We start from the raw sequence: 26998 nt of genomic DNA on the forward strand, positions 1-26998 counted from the left end.
GTGTTAGTTTGTTTGCTATATGAGACTAGCAGTAAGCTAGATCAACATTAGAATAACATACATTTGCTCACCTGTCTAATAAAGTACATGCAAGAGCGGTGTCCCTGTCAAGTCGTGACTCGTGAAGCTCTGTCAAGTCCAAGTTAGTTGCAGACGTGGAGCTCTCAGCATCTCGAAAAACTCCACGCTGATATTGATCCTCGTTTTAGTTCTCCTTTTGTCCCAAAGTCTGCCTGCCATGGTCCATAATGTTTGAACGAAACAACAACAGCGTGCCACTAGACGTTACGCACTACGCAGTCGTCCACGTCTGTCGTCGCCATGGTTACAATGGCAGTACAAGCGGAAACCAGGGATAACGCAGATATTACGTCATTGACAGGCGACAAGTTAACAGGGACGGGCACTTTTTAAAATTGTGAATTTCTCTGAATTTACAAAGTCTTGGAAACATTTAGGATAATGGAAGTACACAATTGAAAGAAATATATAACACAATTGGTTTTTGGATATTTTGATAAAAAAATCGTACATATTGTACATATTGTTTTTTTTTCCGGTAGGTTTGAAACTGCTGGGGGTTGAGGATGAAGAGAAACATTTATTTATGGGTTGAAAAAACGAATAAATCTACAGGAATTTTAGTTTATGCCTTTCGTAACAGATGTGGGTTGCTAGCTCTGACTACTAGTAATAGTACGCGGCTACACGCTCTGACCATCCAATCAAAGGACGTGAAAATGCCAACGTTATTGTTCGCCTGCTAGATGGCCCTGGTGCAGTCAAATCGAAATCTGATTGGCTGATTAAATCTGACTGATTATCTGATTGGTTAAAGCAACAGTTTCATTGCCATTTATGTTAAGCTACAGGCGTATTGATTCTGAAGACCTCAAGGCAGATTTCTTTGACCCTGGCCACACATGATGGCTGAAATATGATTGGATAAAAGCTTATCTACGACATTTTCTCCCCTTTCGGGTGAGATTAAATTAATAGTGAATAAGCATGGGCATATTTTATCTAGTGACACACAGATCGGCCAGTCTTTTCAAAACCCTTCATTTTTTGCCTATAAGAGGTCGCATAATTTGAGAGATATGCTGGTTAGAGCTGATTCTTACACTCCGCCTACCAATTGGCTTACAGCCCTTGATCCGGGCAATTTCCCCTGTAGGAGTTGCGTGAATTGTAATGCGATGATTATAGGTAATTCTTTTTCACATCCACGGACTGGCTAGACATTCTCTGTGAGAGGGAGAATTACTTGCCGTACGTCCTTTGTTGTGTACTTTCTTAAATGCCCATGTGGGCTTTGTTATGTTGGTAAAACAGAATAAGATTATACGAACACAAAAGTAACATACGTAATCACGACATTAAGTCACCTGTGGCTAGACATTTGAATGAATTTGGGCATGATATTTGTACATTGAAATTTCAAGGCATCGAGTTAGTTAAATCTCTTCAACGGGGTGGAGATAGGGAGGGCTATCTCCTTCAACGAGAGGCTTTTTGGATTTATACGCTTTAAACAGTAGCCTAAACCCCAAACTGGTTTAAATTAAGAATTGGCTTTAAATTGTTTCTTGTGAAACAATTTAATCTGAAATCAATTTAATCAATTTAATTCTTATGTTTAAATTTGTGTTCAATTTAATTAGTTAATTATTATTATTATTATTATTATAATTATTTTTTCTTTTTTGGTAATTGTTCATAAGGGTTACATGTGAGCATTATCTATGGCCTGTTTTGTTGTTTTATTCCTTGTGTGTTTCTACAATGTTGGTAACCTGATGCACCTGACGGTGCAGATGATTTGATGATGTTAATGGGGTTCACCTGTGATGTTTAAAAAGCAATCCTTTTGGTGTTTCACACCACACACTGATGATGGCTTAGGCTGAAACGCGTCTGTGTGGACATGGTATAAATAAATATATGAGATATAATTAGAGAGTGCGGTTTTTCATCTTTATTTGATAACTTCTTTATAACTCGCACCCATAAATGGTTTGGGAGTTGAGCGCGCCTGTTCTCAGTACTGGATAAAAGCTCTAACATAAACAAACACTACTGGAAGCAGCGCAACCAAGAGAAAAGCTATGCAATTAAGAGAATGGACTATTGGGAATAATTTAATACTCATTCATGGAAAAAATATAGTAAAGTGCAAGTCAGTGATTCTGATAGTGTTTAGGCCAGCAGAGAAGGCTTTGCTGGCCCTGACGGCCCACCACTGGCTGAATCTGAAATCGCCCCCTTTACCCTCAAATAGGGCGTTATTTGAGGAGACAGCCATTTGTAGTGGTGTCCGAAACCATAGTGGGCGTTATTGAGTGCACTTATTCAATCCCACATTGCACTGCAATAACGAGTGTACAAATGATGTACGCTCGCTCAACGGCTGTCCGAGTTCGCTCACTCCTTTTCATTCACTCCTTCAAGTGAACAGTATTAGTGGACTAACGTAGGGAATAGTAAATAAGGGTTTAGGGGTCTTTTTTTTTTAGATTCAGCCAGTGTAGGCCTTCTGTAACTCAACATTGTTTTAAGTACAGCCATTATCCACAAGCAGAGATACACTCTCCCCACAGAACTGCTAATGTAAGTTTTTTTTATAGCAACTCCACCTATCTCATCTGAACAGGCTCTTCATGGACAGGAATCGATCCTTAGAGTCGAGTCTAAACCAGCTGGGTTTTTAATTGTCATTAGTGTACAGTCTGAAAGGACAGATCAAGACTTTAGCAGATTCCAGGGCTGTATGCTGCCTACGGTAGATATCACCTATAGATGTGTCCCTGAGGGCCCACTGCCAAGAGCTAAGTGCTGCATACTGACGCTGCTGAATACACAAGCTGACTGCAGTGTGCCATTGCAGCTAGAAATTTGTGTAACTCTTAATGGTTGTAATGGCTCCACATGAGCACCACACAATGTGTGAGACAAAAAGAAGGGAATATGGCAAATCTGTCTCCGCTATTTTATTATTTCATCATCCAGCTCTGCCAAGGAAAGTGATTGAGCTTGTGAGTAGTGCATTGTTTGAAGGTGTAAAGGTACAAATTTTGTAAATAAATAAATAATAAAAGCTCTTGCCTATGCTTGGACTAGTCACAAATAAAAAAAATATGTGAGAAACGATGCTAAGGTGCCCTTCAATAATAGTTGCCAGATCTTGCTAAGAAAACAAGCAAACCGGTCTGAATTAAGCAGGGTTGCTAAATAACACAAGCCGGCCCTCGGGTAGCATACTTAGGAATTTTTTATGTATTTTTAAAGCTGCAGTCCGCAGTTTTTTCTCTTTGTTGCCATCTCTGTTCGAAATCTGCAATTACAGTTATTTGCGGAATTATCAACTTTACGTGGATTGTGCCTCGGCATGGCACAGCGCGGATAAATCCAATGTTTTGAGGAGAATGTGCGGCTGTCAATCACGGCGCCGGTGTGGATACTGTCATTCGCAATCACAGATTCTACTTTTTGGAAGTATGAACAACATAAGAATTTTCAGCGGAAAATGTCGTCTGAACAAGTAAGTAACATCCACTTTTGTTCTGACCAACTAAGGGGAAAAAAGGCATTGCAGTAAATCGCGCCGATTAAATCTACCGATCGCTTCATATCACGTCAAACCGTGCAAATTATACTTTGTTCTCAAATTGTTAATGTTAACAACATCAGCATTGCGTGTCTACATTTAATGCCCTTCCGATATTTATCCTTGTTTTCTCATTGGCCCGGTTGCAGTCTCTTTTTTTCTCCGAAGTCCGAAGTCTTTAGCGTTTACAACGGGTGAATCTCCAGTTGTCACTGGTGATTGTCGTTTGAACCTTTCTGGACCCGCCATCAAATTGATAAGTTTAATTATATCAAGTGCTGTGAGAAAGTGCTATAAATCTCCACCACCAACATCCTCACACGCAATATAGCCTACTAGCCGAGACTCCTTCTTTATGTGTACAGATGTGATGTAATGACGCAAAGACATGCTCGAATTTCCCGCGGAAATCCACCAGTACCACTGGAATTAAAAACATTATTACAAGCATTTTGAATCGAGCTAAGGCTCTCTCTCTCTCTCTCTCTCTCTCTCTCTCTCTATATATATATATATATATATATATATATATATATTCTTTATAATCTTTTTAATACCCTCAAAACTGTTCTTAATGTCCCACAACTCCAGTGCTTGGAGAACCCATCAAAAGTGTGTGAGGAGTTTCTTCACTTTTTTATCCACAAGGTGGAGAGCATTAGGGCCCTTATTGGTCCACCTTTGTATGACCCTGGCATTTCTGTAACCTGTTCTGCTGTTTTGAACCAGTTTGAGCCTGTTAGCTTGCCTTTTTTAGAAAAGATTATTGGTCAAATGAAGATCACTGGCTCCCCCAATGATGTGATTCCCCCTCGTCTTTTTAAAGAGGTCTTTCCTACAGTAGCGCCCTGCATACTTGATATTGTAAATGTCAGTTTAATTACTGGAGTCGTACCTATGAGTTTTAAACATGCAGTTGTTCAACCCTTGTTAAAGAAACCTGGTCTGGACCGACTTGAGCTCTCTAATTATCGGCCTATCTCTAAGCTCCCTTTGCTTTCCAAAATTATGGAGAAAGTTGTTTATCTGCAACTGAGCACATTTCTGAATGACAATTGTATAACTGAAATTTTCCAGTCTGGGTTTAAGTCAGCCCACAGCACTGAGACAGCTCTGCTGAGGGTTTTCAATGACATTCATCTGGCTTCAGACTCTGGTGATACTGTTGCTCTGCTGCTATTGGACCTTACGGCTGCGTTCGATACAGTCGACCACCAAATTTTATTGTCTCGACTAGAGAACTGTGTGGGCATTAAGGGGTTGGCCTTAGCCTGGATTATGTCCTATTTGAAAGGCAGAAGTTTTTCAGTTCAGGTCAGTGATGCTGTGTCCTCTTCGGCTCCTCTGTCGTGCGGAGTTCCTCAAGGGTCTGTCCTTGGGCCACTACTTTTTTCAATGTACCTGCTGCCTCTTGGGTCAATCCTCAGAAGTCACAATGTTTCGTTCCATTTTTATGCTGACGACTGTCAAATATATGTGCCGCTAAGTCAGTCAAAAACCCTTTAAGAGTGTCTGAATGAAGTGAAAGCATGGATGGTTATGCATTTTTTGTATTTAAATGAGAGCAAAACTGAGTTTGTGTTATTTGCTCCTAGTGACTCAGCTGCTGCGGTTCCTGTTGACCTGGGTTGTCTAACCCGAGACATTAGCCCTGTGGTTACAAACCTGGGAGTCAAGTTGGACGGTCGTTTAAAAACTTGATGCCCAGATTAGTGCAGTGGTGAAGACCAGCTTCTTCCAGCTGAGGCAACTAGTCAAAGTAAAACCGGTTTTATCTCGACATGATTTTGACATTTTAATCCATGCTTTTATCACCACTCGTTTAGATTATTGCAATGCACTTTACACTGGTCTTAGCAAATCACTTATGGCACGATTACAACTAGTCCAAAATGCAGCTGCTCGTCTTTTAACTGGAACTCGAAAATTTGACCATATCTCACCCATCCTCCAATCCCTCCACTGGCTCCCTGTGCACTTTCGTACTGATTTTAAAATTCTTTTATTTGTTTTTAAATGTCTGCATGGCCTGGCCACCCAGTACCTGTCTGATCTGCTCGTGCCCTACACCCCCTTTCGTTCGCTCCGATCGGCTGACCAGGTACTGCTGGTCGTCCCCAAGACCAAACGTAAATCTAGAGGTGACCGTGCGTTTGCCGTGGCAGCTCCGAGACTCTGGAATGAGCTGCCTTTGCACATCAGACTGACTGAGTCTCTTCCTGTTTTTAAATCTCATCTTAAAACTCATTTATTTTCTTTGGCTTTTAACTCAGTTTGAGGGTTGACTTTCAGTTTTGTATTATTGTTGCATTTATTTTTATTGCTATTTATTGTTTTATTTTTTGTATTTTTTGTTGCGCCTCTGTTGTATGTTATTGTTTATTTATAGACTGTGTTCAGCACTTTGGTCAACAGTGTTGTTTTTAAGGTGCTTTATAAATAAAGGTGGATTGGATATTAAAAATAGTTATATTAAAAACATTTTATTAAATAAAAAATAGGCCTGTGTTATATATTTATGTAAAAAATTGAAAACGTTAATAAAATGTTTAATAAAATGTTTTAATTATATATATATATATATATATATATATATATATATATATATATATACAGTGGGTACGGAAAGTATTCAGACCACCTTAAATTTTTCACTCTTTGTTATATTGCAGCCATTTGCTAAAATCATTTAAGCTCATTTTTTTCCTCATTATTGTACACACAGCACCCCATATTGACAGAAAAACACAGAATTGTTGACATTTTTGCACATTTATTAAAAAAGAAAAAATTGAAATATCACATGATCCTAAGTATTCAGACCCTTTGCTGTGACACTCATATATTTAACTCAGGTGCTGTCCATTTCTTCTGATCATCCTTGAGATGGTTCTACACCTTCATTTGAGTCCAGCTGTGTTTGATTATACTGATTGGACTTGATTAGGAAAGCCACACACCTGTCTATATAAGACCTTACAGCTCACAGTGCATGTCAGAGCAAATGAGAATCATGAGGTCAAAGGAACTGCCTGAAGAGCTCAGAGACAGAATTGTGGCAAGGCACAGATCTGGCCAAGGTTACAAAAAAAATTCTGCTGCACTTAAGGTTCCTAAGAGTACAGTGGCCTCCATAATCCTTAAATGGAAGACGTTTGGGACGACCAGAACCCTTCCTAGAGCTGGCCATCCGGCCAAACTGAGCTATCGGGGGAGAAGAGCCTTGGTGAGAGAGGTAAAGAAGAACCCAAAGATCACTGTGGCTGAGCTCCAGAGATGCAGTCGGGAGATGGGAGAAAGTTGTAGTAAGTCAACCATCACTGCAGCCATCCACGAGTCGGGGCTTTATGGCAGAGTGGCCTGACGGAAGCCTCTCCTCAGTGCAAGACACATGAAAGCACACCTGAAGGACTCCAAGATGGTGATAAATAAGATTCTCTGGTCTGATGAGACCAAGATAGAACTTTTTGGCCTTAATTCTAAGCGGTATGTGTGGAGAAAACCAGGCACTGCTCATCACCTGTCCAATACAGTCTCAACAGTGAAGCATGGTGGTGGCAGCATCATGCTGTGGGGGTTTTTCAGCTGCAGGGACAGGACGACTGGTTGCAATCGAGGGAAAGATGAATGCGGACAAGTACAGGGATATCCTGGGACTGGGCCGAAGGTTCACCTTCCAACAAGACAATGACCCATAAGCACACAGCTAAAATAACGAAGGAGTGGCTTCACAACAACTCCGTGACTGTTCTTGAATGGCCCAGCCAGAGCCCTGACTTAAACCCAATTGAGCATCTCTGGAGAGACCTGAAAATGGCTGTCCACCAACGTTTACCATCCAACCTGACAGAACTGGAGAGGATCTGCAAGGAGGAATGGCAGATGATACCCAAATCCAGGTGTGAAAAACTTTTTGCATCTTTCCCAAAAAGACTCATGGCTGTATTAGATCAAAAGGGTGCTTCTACTAAATACTGAGCAAAGGGTCTGAATACTTAGGACCATGTGATATTTCAGTTTTTCTTTTTTAATAAATGTGCAAAAATGTCAACAATTCTGTGTTTTTCTGTCAATATGGGGTGCTGTGTGTAAAATAATGAGGGAAAAAATGAACTTAAATGATTTTAGCAAATGGCTGCAATATAACAAAGAGTGAAAAATGTAAGGGGGTCTGAATACTTTCCGTACCCACTATATATATATGTATATATAAATAACCTATATTTATTACTATTATATATATATATATATATTATATATGATGTATATGACAGCAGTGAAAATGTTCCCTTCACTATATTTTATAATAATTTAAAAATATAGATCAAATAATGTTGTATCACGACATCTACATTATGTAGTATGCTTGAACAAGTGACCATTTTTGACAACTGCAGTTGGTCATACTTTGTTGTGCACAAATACGTGACTGTACAATGTAAATGAGCCCAAAAAGTAGCAACCTGTGACTTCATGAACAAAACAAGGCCAAAGTCGCTTGTTGTATAATAAGTGGACATGGCAACACTGCACTGAATCAAGCTTTGAGTTGAGCTGATGCTGAAAAGACTCATGCTTCAGACTCTTTTATATGGAATCTCTTTCTTCTCAGACCAGCACAAATCACTCTTCTGTGTCATCAGTGCACACATTGTATGTTTTTTTTGTTTTTTTTAAATGTATTGCTGGCTAACGGATTATGCACATTTGGTCGTACAAAGCTCTTTCACTCCGTCACGTAGAGCTGAAAGGCTTTATTGTTGTCCGTTGACTGACCAAATGCTCTTTCTATTTACACTAGATTCCTATTTAGCAGACTCCTTAGTTATTTTTATTCTGTAACAGCCTTTGAACATTATAACAAAATAGCAAAAGACAAACTGGTCTGTTGATTCTGGTAAACATGGAAAGTTAGTTACTGAAGAAGCACCTCTGGGGCAAACACACTTCCTGCACGGATGTCACACAGTAACCCCCAAGAATATTCGAGCTTTTGTACTTCCTTCAGATACAAATTCAGATAAAGGTTTTTAGACAAAACACATTGCCCAGGAAGGCAATTTACATGACTCATTAGGGTTAACACAGCAAAGAGAGTTTGACGTGTCTAAAATCTGCCCTTTATGTCACCTACAGCATGCAGCCATTAGGGGGCGATGGCCCGGAGAATCAACCCTAGTTGCTCTCATTGGCTATTTTGCCCAAGCATGGTGGACCTGCAAATAAATGAATTGCTTTTGTTGTAGTATTGCTCTTTGTGAGACAATTTGGATTAAAGCACCTATTCAGATGGCTAAATATGTCATTTGGTGCTCTGAATTCCGCCTGTTTAACTCTAAACTGAAAGCATTAAAAAGAGATAAATGCAAAAAGGGGGGACTCAAAAAGTATAAATGATTTGAAGACTCAGAAACAGATTTTGGCATTACGAAAATGATCAAAACACAGTGAGGGACTCTCATCTGGCTACTGACATTTAAAGCAAACAGTGACCTTTAACCTTGAAACACCCACTTGAAGAGCCTTGCATGTGTCCAGTTGTTGCCGAGCAGCTGTTTTGAATAGGTAATAACAAAAGGAATCCATGGAATTTTAATACACATTTATTAGAGAAATTCAGGATCTGCCTCTTCAAACAAGCGTCAGTGGAGCAGAGTGCTCTGTATTTTATGTGATAAAGTAATACAAGATATGTTAACTCACAAATGTTGTGTTTAATCACCAAAGACCAGTACACTAATAATAACCGCTAATCATTGATAAAATAATTTGTTTTTATCAGTTTATTAGTGGTGTTAAGCAACATCTTAAAGGATTAGTTCACCTCCAAATGAAAATTTCCTGATAATTTTCTCACCCCAATGCCATCCAAGATATTCATGTCTTTCTTTCTTCAGTGGAAAATAAATTAAGTTTTTTGAGGAAACCATTTCAGGATTTTTCTCCATACAATGGACTTCAACGGTCACCAAATTGTTGAAGTCCAAATCAATGCCGTTTCAAAGGGCTTTGAAGTGCTTCAAAGGGCTCTGCACAATCCCAGTTGAGAAATAAGGCTCTTATATATCGAAACGATTGGTCATTTTCTAAAAAAATATATGTGGTTATATATTTTTTTTTTACCACAAATGCCTGTCTCTCTGAGATGCGCCACGTATTACGTCATCACGTTGGAAAGGTCACGGAAAAAATAACAATAATAATAAATTAAAACAAAGATGTCGGACGATTTTGAAGTTGGAGGACAAAATGAGATGGAATTTCTCGCCCTTCCCTACCTTTTTGAACCGGAGTACACAGACAAATAACTTAGATAGATGACGTGACTATTGACTTCAACAATTTGACTGTTGAAGTCATTGTATGGAGAAAAATCCTAAAATGTTTTCCTCAAAAAACTTAATTTCTTTTCCACTGAAGAAAGAAAGACATGAACATCTTGGATGGCATTGGGGAGAGACAATTATCAGGAATTTTTCATTTTGAGGTGAACTAATCCTTTAAAAGCCAGTCATGCTGTAGCAACAAGTCTAAACACACTGTTCATCAGCAGTATAGTGAAACTGATTTATCTGAATGACAGACCCTCTACTCTAATTTCAGCCAGAAATAAATGTGATTTGTCTCTTGATAGACATGTTACAATAAAAGAGGAAAGTAACTTCGAAAAAAAAAGTGCACTGTTGAGGGAGGAAGTTGTGTTCCTGAGAAGTGATTAAACGATTATATGGGCTATATCAAGTTTCCAAGGAAACACAAACGTTCGGCTGAATTACAGGTTGATTGTGTCAGACTGCAGTATTTCAGATGAAAATGAGGGCAATGGGATGAGCTTATTAAGTATTCCATTAAATAGAAACAAAAATAGATTAAAATGAGAAAAATCGACCTGTATTATTAGGAGTGTAATGCTTTACTAGGCTATTACTTGCAGACCACATTTTTATTTTTTTACACTATATGAGAAAAGCATATATACTGTATAATTTATATAAAACTTAGGATCAGACACATATAGGGAGGGTTTAATAGAATTGGTTTATTGTTACACTACTTAAAATTTTTTTTTATTTTTTTTTTAACATGTTTATGCTGGAAAATAAAGAGTATAACACCACAGTTCCAAACATCAAAAGCAGAGGTTATCATCGTTAAGATCGTGCCAGGCCAGCGCACATTCTCTCAGCTGCAGTTCTGGCGCCTCAGTCCCGATACTGTAAAACTCGACGTACATTCACATCACATGTGTAATTCAGCGGTAGAGTTACACTCACAGGACACTGCACTTATTCGCAATCATAAAAGTTCTTTATTTGCTCGTGCTTTAAAGCTTTGCCGGGTAAACATTTCATTGGCGTTCTGTTCTGACAAGATGCACTGTTTCTAGATGCGTGCTGGTCTTTAAAGTGACAGCACCTAAACATGCTGTCGCTTGTCCTTAAAGGGATAGTTCACCCCTAAATAATTTGTCATGATTTACTCACTCTCATGTTGTTCCAAGCCTGTATTAATTTCTTTCTTGTGCTTAACTCAAAAGAATATATTTTGAAGAATGTGGGTATTAACAGTTGCTGGTCCCCAATGACTTACATAGTACGAAAAAACGAACAAAAAACAAAATAAAACTTGTGGACCAGCAACTGTTTGGTTACTCACATTCTTCAAAATCTTTTATGTTCAACATAAACATCAGGTTTAAAACAACTTGAGATTGAGTAAATGATGACATCATTTTCATTTTTAGGTAAACTATCCCTTTAATGTTAATAAAACAACAAAAGATAAAATCCCTCACTACTCTTGACTGAAGAACTTTAATACAGTACGCTTTAATGAGAATCAATGTATAATTTATACAGTGAAGTGTATATAGCGTTTTATTTTTATAATTGAAGAGTTCAGATGCAAAAGCCTCTAAGAACCATCTGAAATTTTCTTCTAGAATCATGATTTTTATCAAGCTTGAATATTTAAGTTCAGTATTTTCACTTAATTGACAATACATAGGTCATTTTCATTGTCATTTAAATGAAATTACTGAACTTAAATATACAAGCTTGATAAAAATGATCATTCTAGAAGAAAATTTCAGATGGCACTTAGAGGCTTTTGCATCTGAACTCTTCAATTGTTCATTACATTTCTTTCTTGAATGCTATAGGCTACTAAATACATCTCCTGTAGCTGAAAAGTAAATAAAGCACTGTTTATTTCATTTGTATATTATGTTGTGTATCTTTGTTCTTTTTTTTAATAACAAAGATAAAATATAATGACATAAAGATTTTGTATCTTCGCCCACTTTGGCCTAAATATCTGCCATTCTTTTTTATTATATATTTTGCAACCTTGTAAGGCTTTGTTTTAAAAAAAGAAAAATTAGTTTGGCTGTCTTGCTCAGTCACTTGCAAAATAGTAAAACCAACATGAAAAAGAATCGTGATAAAATCATGAATTGTGATTTTCCTGAAAACAATCGTGATATGATATTTTTGCCATATCGCCCACCCCTCTATTTGTGCTACAACTGTTTGGCCTGTGCTACACAACTTTCATCCTCTGTAGCACTAGTGCTATGTGCAAAAAAATTTAATGTACAGCCCTGCCTTGAAGCAATGTCAGATTTGGTGCTCAGCCAAATCTGTCAGGTAAACATGCTTTAAAATGATTTTAAGAGTTCCAAAGAAGAACCACAAAAGATTGCTTATAGGGCAGTGTAAGAGCTATGTGTGTTCCTGAGAAAGTATTCAGTTTGATTCATTTGTATAGGCCAAACCTAATTTATTGGTTTGCAGCATTAAAGCACCTTTACAAGAATAAACCGGGTTAAATGCTGCAAACCAATAAATTACTGCCAAAAAGTCACCTTTAAAGCAATGAACCATATACAACACGATCATAAAGGTTTAAATTGTATTTACGTAGTAAACTATTGTCTTTCAGTGCACTTTAAAACCTCACAAGCTCATAACAGAAGCATTCACTGATTTGTATATTTTAATAATTTAAGTAGTGGGTTCTAAAGTGACCATTTTATAAGAATAACGGGCAAAAAAATAAATAAAAAATTATAAGAAAATGATGGGGTTCCGTAGAAGTGACATTTGAAAGGAATGTTTGAGGGTTCCTTGCAGCAGGATGAACTTTACAGTGGAACCAATAAATGGGCGGTGCTAGTGACGCTGACCCCGCCCCTTCTCTCAACCACTCCCACATATCTGATTGATGCTACTCTCAAGACAAGCAGCATTGAGATTTCGGCGACAGTGTTAGAGACTGAAAGATGTGTAGCTCCTGAAAAACATGCTGTCCTCAGAGCACGAGATGTTTCTGTTTTCTGGGGTAAAATTTAACTGAGGTCTAGCGAAAGCGTCGGTGGAATCCACTGTTAAAAGACGGATTGTACAAAAGCACGAGCGATCAGCGAGACGAGATTTGCACGCGCTGCTGTTGGAGATCAGCGGACGGCTGTCTGAGATCTATTCAACAACATTTCTTTGTTTCTCCGTGTAATTCTGGTTTTCTTTCGTCTTTAATATGGCGAGCGATTCTCCGGCTCGGAGTCTGGATGAAATAGACCTCTCTGCGTTAAGGGTAAGTTATGTGTCCTTCATTGAAGATGCTCATTGATGTGTTTTGGTGTTGCAGTTGCGCCGTAATGGCAGGTGCAACAATCACTACAATAGTAGAAATGGAAAATAACGGCTTAACGAACAGCAACAAGGCGTTTTAATTCCGACCAGAAGCGTTTTTCGTTTCTTGTTCAGTCGGTAAGGAGTCATTATGTGATCGACGGCTTAATTTATCAGATCAAATAACTGTTTTGTAAAACTTATTACAGATTATTGAAGAAAATGTCAACGAACTGAGCCGGTTGATAAAATAACATTCCGATGATCATGATATCGCAGTCTAATGAAGCCTATATACAGGCATTTATTTGGCATTGTTTGTGTAGGCTACATTTTGTACTAGTCAGTCCTATTAAAGTACCCTATTCGCATGCCTGGTTCTCCGATTTGTTTTATCAGGACTTTTATGAATCAATGATTATTAAGAATATCCGAGATGAGGAAAAGGGATTTTTTTTTTCTAGAAGTCTAGTTCAAAACGCCGAGTTATTAAAAATGCAGTGCTTGTGGCTTTTTGCTGATTTATTATATTTTTGAAGCGAATTTTTTTGCAGTCATCAGTAGCCTACTAGTTATTTTCTCTGCACATTGAATACACACAGCACAGTATGACTAAAGCTTAGTAATCGTTTCCCAAAAACTTTTTAAACACACTTTTTTTTTTTTAAATCAATATAATTTTGAGCCATGCACATCAAGTTTTTTTGGGGGCAGGTTTTGTAGATTTTATTTTAAATAAGCCATTTGACCTGAATACAACATGTGTTCTCATAAAAAGGTCCAAATTCTTGTCACATGACAACAAAATGGCTTCCTGCTTGTTGGATATGGCACACTGACTTTGAGACATTTTCAAGTATGAGTCATATTTTTAAACAAAATTGATTCAATGCTTCTTTTTTTTTTTTTTTTTTTTTTTTTTTGGAACAGCTACATTACCAAGACACCTTTAATATACCCCACAAAAAACATCACAAGCGATTTAATTCTGGTTCAGAAATTGAAAACGCATTCATCACAGCAGAGCAATTGCATTGTAGTTGTATTTAAAAATAGTACAATTTAGTAATAGAAGTAATAGATCTCAACCAGTAGCACATCATTTACTCATATCTTTTATTCCACTTTTTGTTCAATGGAAACGAAATTGAACTTGCTGTGTGCTGTTGTAGGATCTATCTGTGTCCAGCCGGGAAACTGTGTGCCATATGCATGGCTTGATAAATGCTCAAATCCTTCATAATGCCACCAAATTACTCCCAGCATGTTTTCCTGCGACTTCTGAGTGGATAAACTGGGTTACTTCTTAACAAGGCTCCGGTTTTATGTGTCTCTCCTCGGATTATAAAAACTGTGTCAGTCTGTCTAATTGGTGTGAGTGCGTATGTGCGTTGTCCTGTAGCTCAGCTGGTTCAACATGCCAACAACACATCTTTAGATCATGGGTTTTGGTTAAAGGTAAATGCACTGTCATTCTTATTAGTTAGCCTAGTTATACACGTCTGCTAAATTCATACAATTAAGGGTACACAACAACCATGTACTAAAATCAGAAAAGTTCTTCCTATGCATTTTTTTTGCGTACAGACGACCATTGATAAAACAATCCCCGTTCACAAGGATCCACGAAAACGACAAAAAATGCTGTAATATGCATGCCAGGCCAGTAGTTGGCGGTGTTTCTATGTAAAGAAATGTTACACGCCTATAGACTGAACACAGAATATGCATGTGCATGAAATCACTTTTTTTGCAGTTTATACAAAGACGATAACGCTTCCTTCAAAAAAACAAAAAAAAAACGTGCACTATAAATCCTGTTTTGAAAAGTTTATATGTTCAGGCCCCCAAAACGCTAATATCTTGTAAATGAACTGCCATTAGTTGACAACGGTGTCGTGTAAACAGCCCCTAAGTGTGAAAATATGTACTGTATATGTTTCATGACGAATGTATCTGATAAGTAAATTGGACAAGATAAAAGTGGTTGGGCAGTTTAAAGATGCCCATATGGTGAGGCACAGTTTCACAGCAGTCATAAACCAATTACCCTGTGTGCTGTAGGATCTAATGAGCTAAAGGGATGCCCGTGAAGTGCTCTCATTTCTCTGCTCGTGAGGCTAAGTAGCGCGTGGGATGGAAAGATTACTGCAGATAGCCCTTTGAGTGCTTTTGATTTGGACATCCATTGTGTCTGGTGCATTAGCTGCACCTTCACTGCCTTCTCACACATGGATCTGTTTGCACATCCATGCATTGACACTACAAATCACATGGCGCCCCAGATGTCGCTAACATTTTGAATGGGATTAAGTGTTAATCTCTGTTTTATACTAGCCCTGCACTCTGCCCTTCACCGAGGCAAGGTGATATGTAGCTCCTCGCTTTTGACACCATCCTATGGAAGAATTGAGTTTTAAAGGCCGCTCACGTCACTTCCTGACTGTCACTTTCCATCGGCAGAGCAAATGCAGATTGTTTTTAAAAACACGCCTGATGCTTTGTCTTGGTTAAGACGAAACAGACATTCCGTTTCTGATGCAACCTTATTTTTGCTGTCTGTCCAGAATCCTCATTAGATGTTTGTTTATAAAATATCAGACTTTGCATCTGGAAATCAATCCTTTGCTTTTATCTTCCCGTTCATTTAAATACAGTCCGTTGAGTGTGCTTTCGCATGTTGTGTTTGAGCTAGAAGGGAAATAGGTCACCCAGAAGCAGAGCGCTGACGTGCAGTAGTGGGGAACCATTTCAGTGCAGCACATGCTCAGATGGGCCATTCATAAACACTCTCTCTGGCACAGAAGAGGAGGTCTGTGTCCCACATACATGGGAGCGATGTTTGGCATCACCTGGTCAGCCTCACCTAGTCCTGAGGGACGACATCTGAAAATGAGCTTCTGTGCTCTGACCACAAACCTTGAAATGAGATCCGTGCCCTTTCTGTTTGTTGTTTGGCCATTTTTAGCTCCAAACACAAGTAGCGAGGACCTTGGTTTGTCGAAGGGGTCATGTACCGCACGGCGCCTGTGTTATTAGGCTTGGTTTTGATGCAGGTCACCAGAATAACCTTCGTTCACCCAAAATTAATGAGGTTGTGTTTTTTCTCGATGCAGACAAGGTTTATTTTATCATGGGTTTGACAGGCCTGTGGGTTTAGAAAGAGGTTCTGTTCTGTCAGGCGTATCAAGACTCAAGGTTAAGTTCTTTTAAATAGGAGGGGGAGGGGTTAAAGAGTAAACAATTTGATAATGAAGAAAAGTTTACATTTTCATAAATTAAAGTCATGTGGTGTGACCAACATGCATTTTTTATGGAAAAAAGTATGACACTGAAGTAATGATGCTGAAAATTCAGTTTTGCCATCACAGGAATACATTTAATTTAAAAATGTATCAAAATAGAAAACCGTTATTATACATTTTAATAGTATATGACTGTTTTACTGGATTGTTGATCTAAATCTTTTAAAAACATTAAATGCGGGGTGGTAGTGGCGCAGTGGATAAGACACATGCCTTTGGTGTGAGAGACCCGTGTTCGAATCCACTGTGAGACACCAATGTGTCCCTGAGCAAGACACTTAACCCCTAGTTGCTCCAGAGGCGTGCGACCTCTGACATATATAGCAATTGTAAGTCGCCTTGGATAAAAGCGTCAGCTAAATGTAAATGTAAATGTAAATCATACCAACCCCAAATTTTTGAAGGGTAGTGTGTTTAAAATGGAAAATGATGATTAGGCTAAGACGTGTACACTCTCAGGTGTTCACTTGAAATTCAATAACATATTAAACCAACATAACACACAAAGTACATTTTAATGAACTTACCATCTGTGTTAAATGAGTTTTTTTTTATTTTTTTTATATAACCTAGCCTATATAAATATATTTTCCTGTTCTTTATAGTGGACACTCTTAAATGTCACAGACCCATTTATGATGAAACTGCTTGAATGGATCTACGACGCTTACTGGGAATTATTTATTTATTTATTTATTTATTTTTTTAATGGCTTGAGTTAGGCCTTAAGATCCTGCTTTCATTCACACATCCTCGCAGTTAGTCTTTGTGCGTTCCCTTCATTCAGCAGCTCAGTGGGTTGAAGGAATAGTGCTGGGACCAGCACTGTAAGGGCCAGGTGGTGCACCATCTGCTTCGTCCTCAACTGACTTCCGTACACTGATCTCCATGTGCAAAAGTGTAGGAGAGAGGTCTAGATCATACCTGTGCTCCTCAAAGAGCAGCAGTGACAGAAGACAGCATGGGGTCTGGGTGCGTGTGCGGGTTTTTTGAGCGCCTCTGTTGTTTGTGTTGTTAGTCACTTGCTGCCACACCCTGGCACTCCAGCTGCATTCCATTCTATGCCATTCAGCCTGAGGATGTCTTGTATAACATTATTTTTTATATACGTGGCGCACCAGGAAAAGAATGTGTAGTTTCTGATGATGGGCTGAACTGCCAGTTCTTGCAAAGCCACATTGAGACACTTAAACTGTGGGGTGTGGAGAGCCGTCTCACCCCTTGCCCGGGATGCTAGTGCTGTAGTTGAAAGTGCTTGTGGGTTTTGGGGTTTTGTGTGTGCAGTTAGCCCGTGCCCTGCAGCGTTAGCTGTTCTGAATCTCCCCTCCCATCCTCCATCTCTCCGCCACTCTGCCCTCCAGCAGACGTCCGCTGACCCATTTCCTGTCTTTACACAAGAGCAAATGTACACTTTAATTTAGTTTCAATTAGCTAGATGTATAACCTTTTTTATGGTATGTTTAATAGACTGGCACATCTGTTTGCATCTGGCCTATTTACACCTTGAATTAAGATTAATCTCAGATGATTGCAAGAGACTCTTTGTTTACATCTGGTAGTCACATGATTGTGTTCCTGTGCATGTCACTTACTACATCATTCAGTTGTTGCAAAAACATTGTTGTATTTTAATTTGTGCAAATGTGCCGTTTTAGTCAGAATACTCATTTATCTTGTTTTAGTCTAGCTCCTATTAACTGTGGGTATGCTTAAGATATGTGCCACTGCATGTTGATATCAGACATATTGAAGTATACATCACTTGTTGACTGTTAAGTGTCATGGTCTCATAGAGTTCCTTACATGGTTTAAGAAAATGGGACCGTCTCTTGTGTGTGTTAATGTGCTGTCATTAGCAAATGTTTGTAGATTAGTAATGTGTGGTTTATTAGGGAATTTCTATTAGTTTTTCAATCAGATTGTTTATATTTTAAATGCACTTAAAAGCAGTGGTGGTAGTAGTACACATCAAGTACTTAAGTAAAAGTACTGATACCTTAATACAATATTACTTTTTTAATTACAATATTATTGCAATATTACAAAGTATTTGTACAATGTACTCATTTTCAATTTTACTGGTAACACTTTACAATAAGGTATCATTTGTTAACATTAGTTAATGTATTAACCAACATTAACTAACAATGAGCAATACATTTTTTTACGCTATTTATTCATCTTTGTTAATGTTAATAAAAATCCATCTATTCATTGTTTGTTAGTTCACAATGCATTAACAATGTTAAAAAAATACAACTTTTTTTATTTTAATTTCATTCTTAGTTCATGTTTAAACTAAGGTAGCTAGCTAATGTGAAGTGGAAAGTACAGATTTATTTATTTATTGATGTGGGGTATAATGTACTAGACACACAGAGCTTAAATGGGTTACAGCTCAGTCTGACATTATTATGAATTTTCAAGTAGCCACTAGCCAGCACTAGCCAATAAGGAATATTATTCAGACACGCTTTATTTTATTACCAAAACTTGTCATACACCGATAACAACCCTAATAAATAGCCTACAATATAAAAACAGACGTCACGAGGTAAAATGTGTTAACATTCTAAGAAGAAAACAATGCAAAGTTGCAAACATACTAATTTGCTGCGGGGAAGATGTACGGGCATTAATTTGCGTTATTTTAATGTTATGTTTAGTTTTTACATAAAACCTACAGGTATCCCGTTCAGACGGTAATACATGGATGTTACATTCAAGCATTTCATGCTTAAACAGCTCGCCCTTTTACAGTAGATTTAGTTCACAAACAACTGACAGTCATGACCTAAAGATTTTCAATTACAAAAAAAAAAATCCTAAATTCGGCATTAGTAACTTTTGCTTCATTATCAGCTGCGTGTGCACGCATGCTCAGAGGGTCTCCTGTTCTTGGCTCATTTTGAGTCAGACTTGTGAATTGTTGACTAGAGACTCGATCTGACCAAGTAATTTGAATCAGTAAGTTGTTTACTGGAAAACAGATGCAATAGGATTGGTCTAATTCACAAATGAATCGGTCAGTGTGATTTGCAAACCGATTTCAGAGGTTAACTGAAAAGGATCAGCTCATTCACAAATCAGACACCGCTATCGCATCTCTGAGCAGATGATTATTTCTTCAGTTTAAAATAACGAGAAAGTTTAAAAAGCTTTGGGGTCAGTAGTGGTTAGTCCTTATCCGTTTTCTGAGATTTATCAGGACAATTGCTGCATTTAGGTGCGTCTGGTAAAATTTCAAGTCAGAACCATAATACTGAAGTATAAAGAACTGATAAGAAAATGTAAATGTGTACCTTGAAATGCAATGTAAGTCGTTTTGGATAAAGGCGTCTGCCAAATGCATAAATGTAAACAACAGCAAAAAATTATATTGTGAACAATAAACCCAAATAACTACATCTGAATTCAAAATGAGGATAATTAAAGCAGCTTTATACACCGTATCAGTCTATATTCATTTAACGATGTCCATATCTTACAGTAAAGTCTCAAGAAATTCCGACTGATTTACCAAGAAGAAATGTTCTGAACAAACAAATAAAATACATTCACATCTAGCATTAGGATCCTTTGGAAGGTAGTGTTATTTTTAGTCCAGTGATGCTGTATAGCTCTTCTTTCCTTCTCATCTCAGTAATGCACCACTGGGCAGGGCCAAAGATGCAATGATGTAGAAATAGGTATAATTTCAGACCATGGTTTCAATAAAAGCTGTTTTTGAGTTCTGTAACTTACAGGATGCTGGTACTACAATGACCTCTTACATGTCAAAAGATCAAGGAAAATTTGATGGTTCAATTTAAGACCCCTTTAAGTCCTCCAACATTTATTTCCTACTGAATATTCTGTTCTTACTTAAATGCATTGCAGATACTGCTAAGTTTTAAGGACAGTTAACTAATTATGATCTCTGTTAATTGATCTTTTCTCTCTCATTACACACTTCCTTACATGGCTCTTAAGTGAATAGTAACTGAGACGTCACTGTGAAGTGTAACCTCTTATGAGTCAGTTTTGAATAAGAGAGTGACTCTTAATATGCTGTTATCAGCAAACTGGCAAATGTTTGTGTAGTGCTTTGCACTAATTTTATCCTTCGTTGCATTAGAAAGAAAATTCACTTATGTTAGTGTTGATCTGGCACGCTGGCTTGAGGCAGCACTTCAGACTTGTGCTTGAGATCATTGGCATTGGCAGCATAGGATGTTAGCACAAATAGATTCCTGCCTACCTTGATTGGAGCAAGCTTTGGCGATGGAGATGGGATTTCAGAGCCAAAGGTTTATGCTATCACTGTGGTATTGATCAGCGGTTCAGCGGACTTCGCTCTCTCGGGGTGCCGTGTATTGATGTCAGAACCATCTTCATTTGCCTTCTACATGACTCATTGGCCTGTGGACGCTGAAACATTGCTTGATCCTCCCTCCACAGAAAGCATTATTTTATGGTGCATCAGATGTTTGGTAGCAAGAAATGACAAATGAGTTGAGAGGCCTGTGGGCAGATTGTACAGGAATCATTAATAACTTGCATATTTGTGTGCGTACACGCTTGCATAAGATTTAATTGATTTGTTTTTGACATGTCTGTCAACTGTCTTGGAATTTCAGAATTTGTGTTATGACAAACCGTCAACAGCAAGTTTTAAAGTTGTTAAAGGATGTTTCACTCCAAAGTGAAAATTCTGACATTTACTCAACCGTATGTGAATCTAAGGTTTTCCATTCATGTTTTCAAACACATTATGATTTTTTTTCTTTTTTTTTTACTGAGACTGAGAGATTTAAAGTCCATTCCACCAAATTTCTGACTCTTCAAAAAGTTCATAATGTTGTAAATTTAATGAATTCATATGAATCAAGTGGTTTAATCCAAGTCTTTTGAAGAGATATAATTGCTTTATGACAAATGGATTTAATTTAGGGTTTTATTCATATAAACATTGATCAACACATGGACCACATCACATTTACAATATTTTTTAACCGTCAAATTTGTAGGGGTATAGACTTTCAGTGGAGAGACATCTCTCAGGTTTAATTAAAAATAATTTCATTTGTGTTTTGAAGATTAACTAAAGTATTAACCTTTGGGTTTGGAACACCATGAAGGTGAGTAAATGACAATTTTCATTTTTGGGTGGACTAACCCCTTTCAAAATTCCATGTAAAAGGGAATTGTTGAATTGCAAGAAGTAGCTCATTTATAAAGCATTAAATTCACTGTATTATCCAAATATAGACATTATGAAAAAATTGAATGTCCGGGGGTGTTTGTTTGTACACATCCCCACACAAAATCTGTATTTTTGCTTATTTTGACACTCAACTATATCTGCTGTGTTATAGCAAAATACGAATATATAATCTGCATGAATAAAAGTGTGTTGTGCTCACATGTGCCTGGGCCTAGGCTCTTTCCCTCGGCATATCAAATATGGATGTAGACCGATAGTTTTGTGTGTGTGGTAGAGGAATTCAGGCATTATGAAATGCTTGGAGCAAACAACGTCTATTGTAATCCAGAGCCAGAGTCAAGCAGACTGATCATCCAGAAAATGAAGAGGAAGATTGTGGACACTCCAAACACCTGCTCTGAATGTTTAAAATCAGCTGCACCTCTTCTATATAAACTCTGATGCATGATGCTTTAAAGCGATAGTTCACACAACAATTAATACTGTCATCATTTACTCTCACCCTCATGTTGTTCCTAACCTGTATGACTTGCTTTCTTTTGTGGAATACATTTTTTTATTTTCTGAAGACCGTGCTGGTCAGTGGTCACTCCTTTCTGTGCAATGGGAACTGAATTTGTTCAAGCTTGAACAAATACATGTATAAAGTGGTCCACGACTCATGGACTCTATTCCAAATCTGACAGACTGAAATTATTTATTGAAAATCTTCCTTTCCAGTAAGCTGTTAAACCACGAATGGATAAGTGATTCAGTGAGTCAACTCAGGAACAGAATAGTTTGATTCGTCCAAATCATTTTCAGAATTTTGTGAACCGAGTGATTCTTTGAAAAAGTCCAACCGTGAACTGAAAAGAGTGATTCATTTAATAGAACTTTACAATTTGCTCTTATAGGATTTTAATGAATAACAGGGTTTGGAACATATGACTGTGAGAGCTTATGAGTTTAAATTTTTGGCTAAACTATCCATTTAATACAGAGTTGTGGTAGCTGTTCACGCTTTAAATGTTGCAGAAGTGGCAGTTACAAGGGGAAAAAGTTTGGACATTTGCATCGGCTAATATTTAACTATAGCGGTTGCTGCTGGTTTTCCTTGAGTTGCATCAACCGTGTACATTAGTTTCTGTTGTGCCTCCGTCTCTATAAATAAACACCTTTCAGGCTGTCTTTCCCTTCCACTCAGCATAGTGCTGCCAATGTTAGTTGTCTGTCAGGCAGGTCAGTTGGACGGTGGGAACCATAACACGGTATTCTGCTCATGTTTGCTTGAACAACAGAAACCTGAGGGATGTGCAAGGTTGTTAACTCCTCTCTGCCCATCACACTCTCACTGACAGTTTGCAGTGTTGGGGTAGTTACTCAAAAAAAGTAATTAGTTACTAGTTACTTCTGTATATTGTAATGAGATTACTTTACTAGTTACTGCATTTGAAAAGTAACTTCACTACTTATTACTTTACTTTCCCATTTCTTAATTTACCCTGTAGATACGGACAAAAATCATAGCCCTATCATCACTTAGCCTGTCCGCATAGTGTTTATAAATGTAGCCTATACAAAATGGCATGTAAAACCATATGAAAGAACAATATACATGTCTGCACAAAGAAATATGCCTCACTGTAAAATCCACAAACAACAGGATAAAGGACAAATGTCTGCGGTGGTAGACACATAATCAGGACTGGACTGGGACAAAAAAAAATCGGCCCTGGCATTTTGGCCATAATAATAATAGCACACTAATATGCATATATTGTAAAACAAATGCACTGAAAAATAAAGGAAACTTTCATAATTAGTTTTGTACAACTTTCTATACTTGAAAGAGATATAAGCACAGTATGATCTTTTATTTTGATGGAAAACATGGTTTACAAACGCGTCTCATTAAATTTATAGTAAATTACGGTAATCGTCAACTATGCAGATGTGGAAATAATGTGTTACTGGGTAATGGATTCCTACACTCATGACATCCCATACACAAAATAAATATATTTTCAGAGTATATTTTGGAATATATGCAAATATTTGAAATTGGCCCAATAAATATATTAAACACTTAAGTTAACATCATATAGTTTTGTTATATTTCAGAATATATTTCAATGTATTTGGAATATATGCCACATATATTTTGACACTTTTGGGGACCCATACAGAAAAAAAGTACATTGAAATATATTCTGAAATATAACAAAAATATATGATGTTAAGTGTGAAATATATTTATTGGGCCAATTTCAAATATTTGCATATATTCCAAAATATACTCTGAAAATATATTTAAAATTTATTTATTTTGTGTATGGGATAGCCTAAGTGTTTTGAAAGTAACTGTTAGTTCTGCCTACCGCAGGCTCTACACTCTCTCATCTCTGTCCTGATCCTCCTCATCAGCCACAGGAGCTGATGAAGGTCCTGCTGCTGCAGAAAACATTTTGACACATTTTATAGCGTCTGCTTGAAGGGCCTGTGTCTATTTTTCACGCTAATTTTCTCTGCACATTCCTTGCGTTTCTTCTCCATCTCTCAGACTATTTTGACAGATACACACTGACACACTTGCACGCTCTCTCAAAGCCCAAAGGGGGAGGTGTTTAAAGATGTGATTGGACCAGCCCAGTGTCAATCAAGAAAAGATCCAATGGGCCAAGGTGTTTCATGGGCCGGTCAGCTATCAGGAAAAAAATAACTGACGAAGACTTTTTTAACTAATGCATTACACCGGCACGCACTTACTTAACCCAGCGCCGAGCAAAACGAATGGGCCGCCGATGTACGAGTTTTATGGTCCGTAAAAAAAAAAAAAATAAAAAAAAAAATGTTCAGATGTCGACCCAAAAGGCACGTCAGCCCACTGGGAATCTCCCGGTAGTCCCGATGGCCTGTACTTGCTGCCTGAGCATATAAAGTGCATTTCACGCGAATATTTTTGTCCTTTCGAGCAATATACTGAAAGTAATGTGAATATCGCCACTGGCCGAAACCCCCCTGTCTCCCGCTCCCCTTCGCATCAGCAGCTACGTCACTCAAATCGATCTCTATGACAACGGTGCAAGCGCGCGCGCGCGCGCACACACACACACACACACAGACATGCACGCAGCACAAACAGATCAGAGCTTTACACGCAGGCAAACACGACTTGGGTAACGCAGGAAAGCGCGTTCCTATAGTCTAGTAAAGTAGTGTAGTTACCGATATTTTTAGTGTAATGCGTTACTTTATTTCGTTACCCAAAAAAGTAATATCGTTACTGTAATCCGTTACTTTGTAACTCGTTACCCCCAACACTGACAGTTTGCACGCTGACCCTTTTATTTTTTTTATTTTTTTTATGAACCAAGATTGGAAGGTAGGGGGAATGTGCATCCTTCCTCTCTGAGAAGCAGGAAGGAGAAATAAAGAGCGAAACACATTTCCATAGACATTGTGACTGACATGTCTGCTGATGCAGCCGGAGAAAAGGGCCGTCCTGACAGTCTTGTCAGACAAAGCACAGGCCCAGCATGAGATGACTGAGGTGAAGGAGAGGGGGAAAGAGCCATGAGACCTCTGTAAAGAGAAGGGCTGAGTAAGGAAAATAGTCAAGACACCAGCTGTAGAATGAAACTATAAACCACAATAAATGAAGGTGTGTTCTTTAGCATTCACCTATATAAATATATATATATATATATATATATATATTTATCATTCAGGGCGAGTTGTCATCTAGGCTAGATCAAGAGAAAGTCATGTCTGGGTCTGAGAGCTTGAAGTGGGTTAATGCTCCCCCTGCTTGGTCTACTCATTGTCAGCGGTCAGTGTCATGCGATCACAGTTCCCCCATGCCTTTGATATGGTTCGATTTGGGATTGTGATCTGCTTAAGAGCTTCTGCTACAAATGGCAGAAGCTCGTACAGACAGACATCTTTCAGCATTGACAATGAAGGTTGTTGAAGCAATTTCAACTAAGCTCTCTGTGTTGAGACCACCTTGGCGTGAAATGGAGTTTGGGAATGGCCATAAACACGATTTCTTTTCCCTCTGATGTAATGGGAACAACCAGCAGCCACTCAGAATTGACAGATCCAGTTTTTACCCTGAGGGATACTACCTTGAACGGCTAATATTACTCTTAATAGTGCAATTTTAAAAATTCCATCTACTAATTTTGGGTAATATCCATAATCATCATTAGATGAGCTATTTCTGGTCTAAAAAAACAAATCAACGGAAAAAGAATAATTATGTTGAATTAATGCTGGCAGCACACCAGAGAGGAAACGGGGTCAACACGTTGACTGAATTATCTAAGAAAGCATGTCTATTGATGTGGATGTAGGTGTTGCCAGAACAGAAAATGCAGAATGGGAACCTGCTGATAAAAGCATTGTTGGGCATTTATGCAATATCTGACCCCTCTTTTTCTCACGTCTCATAGGTTGTTTTGTGGCACTGGTTTCCCAATGGCCTCACATCCTCGGCTAACAGACAGGCCACATTTCCGATCAATTTAACATGTAGTTTCACAAGTGTTGTTGTGTGGACTATCTACGGTTGGCAGCTTGTGTGAACTTGCTTTTGACAAGATATTACTCATCTCCAGACTGCTAAACCATGTACTCTCCATCAGCTTTGTTGTGTGAATTATAAGCTGCGTTTAGATTCACAAGAATTCTACATATTGTGCAATGTTTCCTACGCACTGAGCAGGGTGTATATGGAAATGTACTTAAAGGAATCGTTCTGAAAAATTTAACATTCTGTCATCTACTCGCCCTCAAGTTGTTTCAAACCTGTATGAATTTCTTTCTTCTGCTGAACACAAAATAAGATATTTTGAAGTATGTCGGTAACCAAACAGTTGATTGTACCCCATTGACTTCCATAGTAGCCTATATTTTTTTCCTACTATGTGTATTGTATTATATTATGTATGGTAATTTATACTATATATATATATATATATATATATATATATATATATATATATATATATTTTTTTTACACACACACACACACACACACACACACACACACACACACACACACACACACACACACACACACACACACACACACACACACACACACACACACACACACACACACACACACACACACACACACACACACACACACACACACACACACACACACACACACACACACACACACACACACACACGTACGTATATGTGTATATGCACATTTTGTATATATATATAATACACTAGCATTCAAAAGTTACTC

General features: G+C 38.0%; 1 protein-coding gene across 7 annotated transcripts in view; it reads left to right on the forward strand.

The window, feature by feature from the left end:
* The first annotated feature begins 12839 nt into the window (after window positions 1-12839).
* The window catches only part of tnika (TRAF2 and NCK interacting kinase a), a 94577-nt gene continuing 80418 nt past the window's right edge, over window positions 12840-26998 (forward strand). For all 7 annotated transcript variants that reach the window (XM_082171972.1, XM_082171973.1, XM_082171975.1 and 4 more), the window contains exon 1: window positions 12840-13201. In XM_082171972.1, the coding sequence (XP_082028098.1) occupies window positions 13145-13201 (57 nt within the window). In that variant the 5' untranslated portion in view covers window positions 12840-13144. The remainder of the gene's footprint in view (window positions 13202-26998) is intronic.

The sequence above is a fragment of the Leuciscus leuciscus genome (genome assembly GCF_965113295.1).
Source record: "Leuciscus leuciscus genome assembly, chromosome: 6".
NCBI lineage: Eukaryota > Metazoa > Chordata > Actinopteri > Cypriniformes > Leuciscidae > Leuciscus > Leuciscus leuciscus.